General features: G+C 44.3%; 1 protein-coding gene across 1 annotated transcript in view; it reads left to right on the top strand.

Annotated features, from left to right (window-relative positions):
* MAPKAP1 (MAPK associated protein 1) overlaps positions 1-13,166 on the top strand; it is a 408,697-nt gene that overhangs the window by 100,134 nt on the left and 295,397 nt on the right. The window contains exon 7 of the mRNA XM_056860945.1: positions 7,378-7,487. Within this exon, the coding sequence (XP_056716923.1) occupies positions 7,378-7,487 (110 nt within the window). The remainder of the gene's footprint in view (positions 1-7,377; positions 7,488-13,166) is intronic.

The raw sequence follows: 13,166 nt of genomic DNA, 5'->3' as shown, positions 1-13,166 counted from the left end.
TCATATTCCATTCTTGTTCTGTTTCTGATCTTGAGGGTCTCCCTGGAACTATAAGATAGGGTATAATTTTTTTTAAAAAATGAAAAATACCGTCACTGAGCAAAAGCACCCACTGGGAAGTTTCTACTGCTGTGTGTCCACGATACTGAAACGAGCTGAACTTTTATCTGGAACTTGGACTTCTGGCCAATGTTCTCCTCACCAGTGGGCTTGAGCCATAACAGGAATGTTTTGTGCACAGATTTAGAAAGAGAAGAAGGAGCAGGTCTTACTTTTTCCCTCTCTTGTTTTTCCTCTGTTAATGGATTTGGCCAAGCCAAACCCAAGGGTGAGGTGCCATGCATTTTTTCCGAGGCGCCGGAGTTCTCATTCGGCTCTCTCTCTCCCGTTTTTTCATTTTCCCTCTCCTGAACCTTGCCACCCTGGCTCCAGCGTCGAGGCTGTAAAGGAAGATGGAAAGCCAAGTTACCTCAGAATGATCACTATCATTAACATTCACGGGGGGTTCACTCATCATTCCTGACTGCACAGACATGGCAGCCGCTATGAAGCGTCCACAGGTGTAGCACGATGATACATATTACATTGTGCCACAATGGATTTATGTATTCTGTAACAAAAGAAAAGTGTAATGAAAAAATACAGAAGGTAATCCTTTATTCCTCCACCGTGCAATTTATCAGTAATGCCGGCGGATGATAAGTGCCAGGGATTTTCCTTTGCTTGATTTAACCTTGTCACCCAGGTATGTTTTCGTAAAATGATTGGGAGGGAAGAGGGTTAGGGGGAAGCCAACAGAAGGGGTTTCTCCTGGTCCAGTGTTTAAAAAAATATATACAGAGCGAAGAAAGTGCTGATCTTTAATTGGTGAGATGATACCCGTGGTCATATTTACTCAGAAAAGACACCTCATAATTTTTGTTCCCTTTTGCTTAATACTAGAACTCGGGCCAGGCAATGAAACTGATTTGTAGTAGTGTCAAGGTTGACAAAAGGAAGGAGATAAGTCATCACACAATGGGTAATTAACCCATGGAACTCAGCACGTCAAGACATGGTTGACAGCTATTACCTTATTTTTCTTTAAAAAGAGGTTAGTGCAAATGCAGTGTTTAGTAGCCTTGATAAAAGAATGTAAGATCACTGCTGGATGAGACCAATGGTCCATCACTGCTGGATGAGACCAGTGGTTCAGCATGTTTTCCAAAGTGCCAGCCAGGTGCCCCTAGAAAACCTGCAAGTAGGCTCAATGCTTCCTCCTTTGTAGTCCCCAGCAGCTGGTATTCAGAGGTAGACTGCCTCTGGCCATGCCATTGATAGACCCAACCTCCATTAATGTGTCTAGTCCCCTTTCATAAAGGCCTTTAAGGTGATGATAAGGTAAAATAAGGGTAGTGTACCTCTAAGTACTAGATCCCAGGGATAAAGTACAGGATATGGCTGTTTCTGAGCATTATATGTGTCTTGTTTCTGAGCATTACATGTATCTGCCTGGTTGGAAGACCACTGGATTAGGAAGTTAATTCTGATGTTATCAAGGGATTTCATGTTCTCTCCTGAGTTTTTGACATCCTATACTCTCCACTTGTGGGTCGGGGCCTTGCTGTGGGAGGGAGGGGTGTCACAATCTCCAAAATTGGCTTGAGTGGTTTTTACCGGGCACTGTCAGCTTTAATGGCTAGAACTTTTTTTAAAACTGCTGCTGAGAATTCTCTGCCTTACCACCCATTCCACAGTGATGCTGGGCAGTTTCAGAATTGTGTCATGTGCATGTTCTGCACAGACCCATCCAGTGGCTGATTTCTACTGAACATATTTGTTAAATTATTCAAGTGCCTAATGTGCCAGGCCCTGTACAACTTTTTAAAGTCCACAATCTAACAAATAAGATGTGAGGAGAGAATAAAGAAAGAGAACGGATAATTTAAAAACTGTCTAGAAAGTGCTATTAACATAGATCATGGATGATCACCTTCTGGGGCTCAGGTGCTGCAAGTTGCCGAGGTGTCTGGATTTTGTGGCTTGCCTAGGAAGGAACAGGAGAGCTTGTGGGAGCTTGACCATGGTTTGGTGCTATGTGAATGAGCCAGGAAGACTTGCTCTTCCCTCTCACACAGCACAGTCTAGTGAGTGTTCTCAGTTTTCCTTTACATCCAAGCTTGCAAACAATGTGTTTTTGACTGCCTTGCAAACTGTGTCTTGTTTCTCATTTGGAATCCAGGTGCAAGTCCATAGTTTGTCAGTTCAAATGAAGAAGTGAGCTGGGGTTCACGAAAGCTCATGCTCTGCCAGAAACTGTTAGTCTTCAAGGTGCTACTTGTCTCTTGCTCTTTTCTATTGCTGTTGGCAGACTAACACTGCTACCCATTGAGTCCAAATGTAATGGCAGACCATGGTGTGTTGAAACCCAGGATGTGCAAGGGGAGGTGGAGCATGTGAGCACCATTGCCAGGCTTCTTAAGGTACCATCAAACCGTGGTTTGGCATCATGTCTGAACGATGCCCACCATGCACGCCTCTGTACTCCCACCTGCCTCTTTTGCTGTATGTTGTTACCTGCTTCCAGCTACTAAAGAAAAGAGGCAGAATAATTCCAAGGCATGGAGCGTAGGTAGGGAGTGTGTAGAGTTACGCACTACACTTCGCTGGACTTGACCTGTGGCGCAATAGTCAGAAAGACTGGCAGTCACCGCATAGATAGAAACTCCTGGTGACTGCCAGATTTTAAGATTGGACGAGAGAGAGAGAGAGAGAGAGAGGCCAAAGAGCAATTTTTTTACAAGGCTTGAGAGAAAGTAGCAGCTTGACATACAAAGTGGGTTAAAATCCAATGGCAAGGGAAGGTGAGAAAGAGGGACTGAGGAGGCAGCGTAGAGATTTGCAGCTCAACAGGGGTTAGCTGAATCAGAAGAGAGGGAGCCTGGGTAAGATCTGAAATGCAGAGGTTGCAGTAGGAGGAATTGCAGGGAGTTTCAAGCCAGGGCCCTCCACTTGCAAAACCTTAGCAAGGCTGTGAACGATGGGAAGTTTCGGACGGCATTGATTCATAGGGTCGCCGTAAGTCGGAAGTGACTTGACAGCCCTTAGCCACCCACACACAAGCCCCTTAACATCTTCCACAGTGAAAAATAGGGACCTTGAACCATGCCAGTAATGCCACAGAAACCCAGTGCAAACTCTGAAGTGGCAATGCCATGTTCTTCCAGCACACAGCCCCCAAGCTAGACCCTGATTGTCAGCCCTAGACTCTTGACCAACGTGGGCCTGCCTGGCCTGGCTCCAGGACAAACATCCCAACGTTTACAATCTCAAGCTGCACTTTCTATTCCACAGCCTTTGCCAAGGCCTCTCTTTACTGAACAGCTCCACTAAATATAGTCAAACGTGCGGGGCTTTCTCCCCCTGGCACTTCCCTTTCCCCCCTTATTTCGCTTTGATCAGTTAAAATAAACTTTTCAAGATTGGTTCTGGGACAGGCTCCAGGTTCTGAGGTAAAGGATGGCCGAGGTTCAGCCATGATTCAGAGTTGCTCGGAGCAATTAACTTGACAGTTCTCAGAGGCCACGGAGCTCACAGAGGACAGGCGTCTCCAAGTTAATATAGAATTGAATCCAGCAGCAGGGTTTTTTTGAGGGGGGTGCAGATTGCTCTTGAAAAGGGGCTGTTTATCCGAGTCATGGATATGGGGGAGGGAAGCATGAATGCTGGGAAGAGTTTTTCAGTAACGTTTCAAAAAGCCAAGTTCATTGCCATTTCATGTTTGTCCTTCCTGTCTTCTCCTTTTGGTGTTACTTGAAGAGCCTTCAAGGCCAGTTGGTATGATCAGCAGAATCAAAGAGGGGTATTTTTTTGGACCGAACTAACTTGGAGGGAGAATTCGTCCCAGGAATGCTTCCTTGTTAGGGGAAAAAACAACAACCCTGCAATTAGGGGGAAAGCATGTCAGGAAGTTGAGGAGGGACATAATTGCTCTCTTTAAGTATTTGAGAGGCTGTCACTTAGAGCAGGGCAGGGAGCTGTTCCTGGTGGCAGCAGAGGATAGGACTTGCAATAACAGGAATATATTTCGGGCGGAAAAGTACCAGCTGGACAGTAGGGTGTTTTTTTTTTACAGTAAAGGTAGTTCAGCAGTGGAATCACTGGCAGTTTTCAAGCAGGGGCTGGACGAACACTTGTCAGGGATGCTCTAGGCTGATCTTGCATTGAGCAGGGTTTTGTGCTAGGTGGCCTGTATGGCTCCTTCCAACTCTGATTCTAAGCAGGCTAAACGAACTCCTCCCTGATATACTACTTTTCTGTGAGCGTGTGTGGAGAAACACCTAAATGTGTGATGTCAATACCCCTAGCAGCTGGAAGTGGAAAAGGCTTACCGCTTGGTTCTGTTTGTATCAACCAGCCCTTGCTTTTGCGGCGATATATTTTATGAATGTCTTGAAATAACAGAGAGGGTTTTTCCCCGTTCACCCTTTCCCTTCTTTCCAGAGCCCTTTGCCTGCCTCCTGTAGATTGACGCCACCTCGCTTTCTGTATTTCAACTCATTTTCTTAATGTTTACCTTGGAGTTTGGCCAAGCGCTGAGATCGGTGCCACAATGTGTCGTGCAAGCCCGGGTTCTCAAACTTTGCCGTTTTGTGAGCTGTCTTTGAACGGGGAGGAAAATATTTAGGCCGCTGTGCATGCAGCCAAGGTGATCAAGGGTTGCCGTTTTTAATTGACTTAAATTGGGGGTGGGGAGCAGCTGAAGTCAGGCCTGCAGCCGGAGTCAGGGTGGGGTGCAGGGAATACGTACACCATTGCAAGTCAATGGAAAATGCCAAAAAACCTGTTGTTTTAAGTCTGTTGTGCTTAAAGTTGGTTTATACATGTAAGGCCCACCTACATGTGACTCTGGAGCCGTTTCTCTTGGCCGAGCAGTCAGTGGAATCCTGCCTGCATGATTTTGTGTCTCCCTAGAGCTGGAGACTTGCTTTTAAGTCAGCTGGAAATTGAGGGAAAGACACCCCCATCTCAGAATGGACATGGTCTGCCTGTTCCATAATTAAAAGAAGCCGCTAGTTAGAGAGATACCTAAAATGGATGTTATCAATGTTGGTCATTTTAGCTGGGATCCAAGACAGCAAGGGGTCCTGCAGATATTTTCGAGCAACATTCTTCTGAACCCTCAAAAATTGTTATACCCCCCCCCCCCAAAAAATGTATTGTTTTTCTTCCATCCTGTCTTGTCCCTTTCCTTTCTCCCTTCTGCTGCCTTTGCAGCCTATCTGTTCCCATTGCTGGAAAGCTGTTTATTTATTTATTTTATGTAAGATATTTTTGCCCCACTTCTTCAGAGCATGGAGCGACTTACAAAAATAAACACATTTCAGCAGCATCTTTTTAACAACATATAAATACCCATAAATGTGTGTCAGTCCTTCTGGGTGTTTCTCTAAATTCCAGCTGTTCTACCCCCCTTCCCCAAGCTGCACAGGCTCCCCCTCAAGCCGGGAGATCGGGTTGCACCCCGAATCTCACATCTTATGGCCAGAATCCAGCTGTCTGCCGAACGGTTCCAGCGGTGTATGCACAGCTCTGAGACTTGGCTGGGGTTTTAAAGGGGAGGGGAGGAACACATTTCTTGTCCCCAGAGGCTGCAGGGGGAAAGTGTGGGTAATTTTCTAAGAATGTCTGTAAAAATTCAGATTGTTTCAGGGCAGGAAGATCTCAGGTGGGATTGAACTCTTGAAATCCTTAAGGTGCTTCCTTCCCTGCCCCTCTCCAGGATAGCAAGGCCATTTTTGCTGTCTTTGCTTTGTTGCTGCCTGGGGGAAGGACTACGTCTAGAGAGCCGGCTACCCAAGGAAAGATTTAAAGCAGTAAAGGCTGGTCAGTGTGAGAATGAAGTAAGGTGCTCCACTCTAGCAAAAGTAAAGCAATGCCCTTTTTAGAGATGACCAGATCTGATTATTAGGGGTGTCTCCCAACTGTCCATGAACTTAGTGGAGAGGAACATTCCTGCTTTCCTCCTCCAGTTGCAGCCCTACTGAGCTTGCTGAAGTTTTTTTCCTGGCAGTCAGCAGACCCTCAGGAACAGTGTAGGGGGCCAAAGTGGGGGCTCTGCAGTTGGGAGGGGAGATCAGAGGAGATCACTGCTCTCTCTTCTGCAAGCAGAGATGCCATTCCATCAGAGGGACTGTATGGCTGGATACGCACCCCATTTTCATTTTTTGCTCTTTTGACACACAAGTATCAGGAGAATGAAGGAATGGGGAGGCTGAGAAAAGGCAGGTGAGCAGGTCATGTTAGAATGGTGGCTTGCAAGCCCCGTCCTCTCCAGGGGAAAACATCAGTTGCCCGCAGAGGAACTTTTGTGCATTGCATAGGTTTCCAGGGAGTGTCCCAGAGTGTCCATTCAGTTCACCTGGGACACTGGCAAGCCCTATTAGGCCTCGTTACCACCTTCTGTAACCTTAGTGTGCACCTTAAAGCACACCTAACACTCTTCTGAAGCTGTGCGCTGCTGGGGAAGATCAACAGAGGCAGGCAAACTGCCTTTAGGTGATGCTAGTGCATCCCTGCCAGTCCTCATATTAATATTAGTATTAATATTAATACATTTTATTTGTATCCTGCCCTCCCCCAGTGAACCGGGCTCAGGGTGGCTAGCACCATGTAAAATATAGCGTAAGCATGATTATATAAAAATGTGATACAGTACAGCATCACAAATTTAAAATTCAGTAAATTCAATCCAGGCGACAGGGACAAATTCCAGATGTGCAGATGTTTTTTGCTACTGTTGTAGCAAAAACCAGAGAGTCCTGTGGCACCTTAAAGACTAACAATTTTATCATGGCATGAGTTTTGGTCAGTTCAGAGCCTGCTTTTAGAGCTGTGTGAAGACTACAGGGTACACACTTTGAAAGTATGTGTTTTTAAATTTTATTTTAGACATGTCTATGATATTTAGCAACTATAACACTTTTGCCAGCAGGGGAATAGAAAATCAAAATGAATAAGACCATTGCAAAAATTCATCTTCCCATTCATATTTTCTTACTCCATGATAACACTTTTTGGCAAAAATTCAAAGAAAATGCAAGAGGAACGTGTGTTGATTCTGTGTAGAGTACAGATGACTTCCTGTTGCACCCTGTAGGCATATGGTGCTCCCAGACTTATGGCAACTGCTGCTTTTTGTAGTAATAGAAACCATTCCCCATCATATTGGAGTCTTAGTTATCTTAGAGGGATCCCCCCCTTCCTTCCCTGTCCTTGAAATCGTTCAACACTGGATAACAGTCACAACACTTTGCCTGCCACAAGCTGCCCTCTGGTGACCATTTTGCAATAATGTGGTCTGACCATGTTTTGTGTGTGTGTTTCTCTCTCTCGCAGAAATGCTGCGCATGGATTCTCGCTTATCCAGGTGGACAGCATGAAGGTCACCATGAAGGACATCTTACAAAAGGCCTTGAAGCGGAGGAAAGGATCCCAGCGAGGCTCAGGTGGGAGCGCTTGTCACGCTCGTTCTAGGAGGGGTGTTTCTTTGTCAGCATCTTGTTTCCTTTTCTTTGAAATCTGTTTGTTGCCGCTGCTATGGAAAATGCTAATTTGCTTTTTCCCAATGAGCAGTGCAAATAATTCCCCCCCCACCACCCCTTAGCACATCTCCCAGCTGTTTTGTACACATTGATTTGTCCTTTTCCAGGTATTTAACAGGAGAGATGCTAACTGCGAGGGTGATGGCCTAGTATTGATGGCAAAAGCCCGAATCTTGATTTTGTGATTATCGTCTCTTTTGTTGCAAACGGCCTTGTCACAGTAAAGACCAAAGGCTGATGTTCTTCGTCTGAGAGGAGCTGGAAAAGTGAGCGGGGCCTTTGCTTTTTTCACAGCTTATGTACGCTTTTTTAAGATTAGTATCAGATGTAGATAGGAATTGAAACTGTAAATCTATAGTGCCTGTGCCCAGCGAGGAATTAATAACAGGTAAAATAGGTGCACTCCGGGGGCTGTCAGAATGCCACCATCATCCCAAATGGCATAGATGCCAAACCTCATAATAGTTATTTGGGAGCAAGGGTTCATTAATATTAGCGGCCCTGAAGCAAGGATCTTGTGTTACTTTTTCCTCCTTGCAGCTTTAAGGTAGGAAAAGGCTGAAAGTCTTTGCAATGTTGGAAGACAAGTCTCAGCACGTGGTGATGGTGCACCAGAGACTCAGGCGTGAAGATTTCAGCATTCTAAAAGAATTAAGTCTTTGGCCGCAGCCCTTGTGTGATTCCTTGTGTGTGTGTGTGTGTGTGTGTGTATAAAGTGCCGTCAAGTCGCAGCCGACTTATGGCGAGCCGTTTTTGGGGGGTTTTCATGGCAAGAGACTAACAGAGGTGGTTTGCCAGTGCCTTCCTCTGCACAGCAACCCTGGTATTCCTTGGTGGTCTCCCATCCAAATACTATCCAGGGCTGACCCTGCTTAGCTTCCGAGATCTGACGAGATCAGGCTGTACCATGCTGCCTTCCCTCCTGAGTGATTCCTTACATATATGTTAAAATGCTTGTTGCAAAAAAGTGATGTTGGACCCTGCTCATAATTCCAAATACAATCTCAGGTCTAGAGCATTTTCACAACCAACACAGAGAACCATATTTTAACTTCTTGTCTTTGTAAATCACAAGAGAGAGAGCCATTCAAATCAAAATGTTTTCAGCATTGTTCTCATCTGTTCTATAAATAGTGTTCACATCATTCAGAAATGATGTACTTAAGAGTAAATATTTCAGTACTTATGCACCTTTTCTTGAATATAAGCCCCATTGAATCTAGTGGGATCTTCTAAATAAACATGTACAGAATTGGTCTGTAAAGGGTTTTTTTTGTGCTTTTTGCACTGTACTTTTAAAATTGTAATTTCAAAACAGCAGTTCTTTTTGTAGCTGTAGGTCTGTATTTTCTGTCCACGTTAGTAGGTATGTCCTTAAAGCCCCAAGGCTGAGAAAATCCTTCCCGACATCGGGAAATAATTATGGTGAGAAATGGCAAGGGGTCTTGTCACGCCACAAAGAACTTTAATATAAACCTATCTTATAGACTAGGTAGAGATAAGCATCTTGTCTTGGTTAAATGAATGAAACGCTCCTTATTCTCTCTCCCTCCCCCACCTTACCCCCTCTCCCCCTTTAGTTTTAACTGCACTGGAAAAAGAACATAATTCCCCCGCCCAGAGTTCTGTTTAGAAAAAGTAGTTGAGCACAATTTTTTTTCTTCTTCTTCAAACGAGTCTATAATCTGTCACGGATTTAATTAGCTATCTTCAGATGAAAGCTGAAGTTTTAATAAAAGTTAGAAGAGATAACACAGCGAAGGACACGGATGAGCTGTCTCAAGGCCATATTCCAGGGGAACGATAAGAGCTGTAAAAAATGGCAGTAGAGAGCAATTGAATGAAGCAATGAAAATCTGATTCTCGTAAAAAAGAAAGAGGAGAGAGAGAAAGAGCAGTGCTGTAAGGGGCGGTTGTAGAGGAGAACCTGCTAGCGTCTGCAAGCAATTTGGCCCCTCGCCAGACGTCATCGTTCACCCTCGGCTGTTGGCGGCTCAGTCCAGATGTGCCAGCCGCACGTTCCGGCTTTTGCCAGCTGACTGCACCGTTTGATAACCGGCTCTCCGGATGCCCATCGCTGGCCGCAGAGATAGAATTAGATGATGATGATCTTCCCACAAGTTGAGAGAGGAAACAATGCATATAAATCTTGATTTCATCTCAGCGTGAGAAGTCTTTATCCATCATCACTCATAATGAACAAGTCGTTAGCTGCGATGAATGGTGTACTGCTTTTTCCTCTTTCCCCCCTCCAGCACCTTTTCCCACCCCACCCCCTTTTGTTCACTTTTTGCCTGGTGACTTTTTATCTGTTTCCTGGGGGTCAAACTTCTCTTATTCCAGGGAATAGGTATAATGCTAGCTTAGCTGAACCGTTAAGTTCCCCCTTTGCCTGCCCGATTAGAAGCAGCACAGTTTGAAGTCTAGCGTTTGGTTCAGATACTTACTGGGGCTAGTTTTTCCTTCCGCAAAGAGATCCCTTCATCCAGCACTCCTGGATGTGAAGTTAGGTTCTACTCTTGGGGCTGTGTGGCCTAGTTCGCTGCCAGTGTGGGTGAGGACATATTAAACAATAGTCACTATGGATACTTCTCCCACAGTATGATCCCAGCTTCTCAACTTGCCTTATACACTCACATGCCGGCAGGTTAAATTCTGTCGTTCTTCACTCTCTCCATCCATCATGCCTTGTCTGTATGTGGGTGGGAGTTGTATATACATGCCTATACATAGTCATCCTTCATCTTCTTAAAAACAATTGTGAACTTTTTAAGATTAGTGGGGTTAGGGAGACCTGTTGGCTGGCATTGCAGCATCTGATCCCTGATTTAGACTGAGACGCGCTCAATGCTTGTAAAACTCCTTTTTCAGAAGTTTCCTGACAGAAGAAGATACGTTTCTATGGAATATGCTATGGGCAGTTTCAAAGCATCCCCATTATTCTTAAAAATTCTGTTTTCACTCTGACTTGTTGGGTAAGCCCTTGAAAAGTTGCTTCCCCTGGCCCACCTTCCCACGCACATGGTGGGCATCACTTCCTATGCACACTGTAGACCCAGGTGTTTGTATGTAATAAAACTATCATTATTTGAAAGCCTTGATTATCCAAATTCATCCTCCCTGCCCCCCTCCGAAATGTCAGTATAACCTTAGGCAAGTAACTCTCCGTGCCCAGCCCATTAGCTAAGAAATGATATAAATTGTGCGCTAGTTACTAGAGTTCTCAGCTTTGCGTTTTTTAAATAAGGGAAGCAGTTCACTTGCAATTAACAACCTAAAAACAATTATTGCAGCATCTCAGTGAAGGTGATGTTTTCATGACATTTAATTAAGCTAACTTTCTTGGCTGTGTATCACAGGGAAGTCTTATATTGCTGGAGATGCTTGTATGTTGGTTTTCTCTATCCTGCTCCAGTACTAGCAATTAGGGTTTTAAAAAAATCGAAACATGTCCAGTTAAAACCGCTATCACATCATGAAGCCCCAGCCCCAAGAACCGAACCTGGGCAGAGAAGGGTCTTTTGAGATAAGGATCTGGCCAGAATGGAAGGATTTGTGCACTCTAGAACAGAAGCTGCATTTGTAGCAGCTTAAGAGGCACAATGGTGCCTTACTGGCATATTGTGGCATCAGTGTTCAAGTACAGGGTGGAAATTGTATTCTTTAGCAGGGCCTGGAAGTCCAGGAGACCTGGCCCGGCTGTAAGCCTATTATTATTATACATTTTACCTCTCACAAATAGTCTTAGCCAAAACCTGTGAGGCAGGTTACAATGAATGGCCCATAAAGGTCATTATAGTAAAAATACAATTAAAATAATTAAAATCACAATAAGCAAACCATTTATAGTGGCTAATGACCATAATAAATGATTGCGGCTAACAAGTAAGATCCAACAACCCCTGCCAAAAAAATTACTATGTAATATTACACACACCAGATTAACTATATCATGGTATATTTATGAAACTGAGCAATAAAGTAGAAAGCTGTTTTTCTTAACTCCTGAGGCTGAGCTCATGTGTGAGTTGTATGGAATGGGGCAGGGGGGAAGCAACTTCTTCCCAGCTAAAGAAAATTGATGCTTGGGCCCCCACATGACGTCAGTTTTTATCAGCAAAGCTTAATTCATTGTATCTGCAGACTGGAAAGGCGGTGGATAAAGTGTGTGTGTGATATAAGAGTGCCTGTATGTTTACAGTAAGTATGTTTACTGGTAAGCCCGGACGGCATTGTGGTGCATTTTTGACAAATGCTAAATAATCCCCCCTTCTGCCAGTAAGACACTGGCTCACTCCCACGCAAGTGCCTTATGCTGAAACACTGCCTTCTGTTTTTTTATTGTGTTTTATCTCTTTTTTCTGCCAAAAACAACATTGGCTGCCAAAGTGTGTGTGTGTGTGTGTGTGTGTGTATGTGTGTGTGTGTATATGTGTGTGTGTGTGTGTATATATATATATATATATATATATATATATATATATATATATATATATATATATATATATATATATATATATATATATAAAAATATAATTTTTAAAAGGTACACAAAGAGATGGTTCTCACTGGGGTCAGAAATGGGAGGTGCCTGGTGTCTGTTGTGGGGAGAGGAAAGGAATATTGATTGTAAGGTGCTTTGAGACTCCTTAAGGTAGAGAAAAGCAGGGTGAAAAAACCTACTCTTCTTCCCTCTGGCTTCACTGATGACAGTTGGTAGGTGAGATGTTAGGGGGTTATGATTTGATGTTTCAAATTTCACATGATAAGACGTAAAAATGACCTGTTCTCAATTCATCCCAGTGATTGGTGTGTCTTGTAGTGTGCATCTAAGTTCTGACTTTCTATTTGTTATGGAAATACTAAAATAGTTTTGAGAGCCAGTATGGTGGTTCAGGTGTCAGACTATGATCTGGGAGTCCCAGGTTCAAATCCCCATTCCGCCACGGAAGCTTCTTGGGTGACCTTGGACCAGTCACACATTCTCCATGTGACCTAACTCACAAGGTTATTGTGAGGCTAAAATGAGGAGAGGAAGATGATGGAAGCCGCTTTGGGGCCCCCACTGGAGAGAAAGGCAGGGTATAAGTGAAGTAAATAAATAAGTAGCAGTAGAAAAGAGCAAGAGTCCAGTAGCACCTTAAAAACTAACCAAATGTCTGGCAGGGTATGAGCCAGGCACAGCCAGTGAGCTAGAACATTTGAACATTGACAGAATCAGCCAGGGATCAAACGCGTGGGAAGGGCCTTCATGCCCTGCTTGTGGTTTTCTTGTGGACAATTGTTCAGCCACTATAGAGAATGGGATGCTGGATTAGATAGGTCCTTGGTGTGCCCCAGCCAAAGCTGTTCTTGGGTCCTTAATCTGATGTGTGCCTTGTATGAATAGGTCCCAGGTTCACTCCAAGCAAAAGGAGGGTGTCGGCCTGAGACCTTGGAGAACTACTGCCTATCAGAATAGATAATATTGGACTTGGTGGACCAATGGTCTGACTCAAGGAAAGGCAGCATCGTAGGGTTATCATTGTTGGGTTGTGGTGGGTAGCCTGAAAAGCTTTTATAGTATTACGCCTGGCTGTTGCC

The sequence above is a fragment of the Euleptes europaea genome, chromosome 14 (assembly GCF_029931775.1).
Source record: "Euleptes europaea isolate rEulEur1 chromosome 14, rEulEur1.hap1, whole genome shotgun sequence".
Taxonomy (NCBI): domain Eukaryota; kingdom Metazoa; phylum Chordata; class Lepidosauria; order Squamata; family Sphaerodactylidae; genus Euleptes; species Euleptes europaea.
Note: the sequence above shows the minus strand (reverse complement) of the source record. Positions and strands in the feature narration are given on the sequence as shown.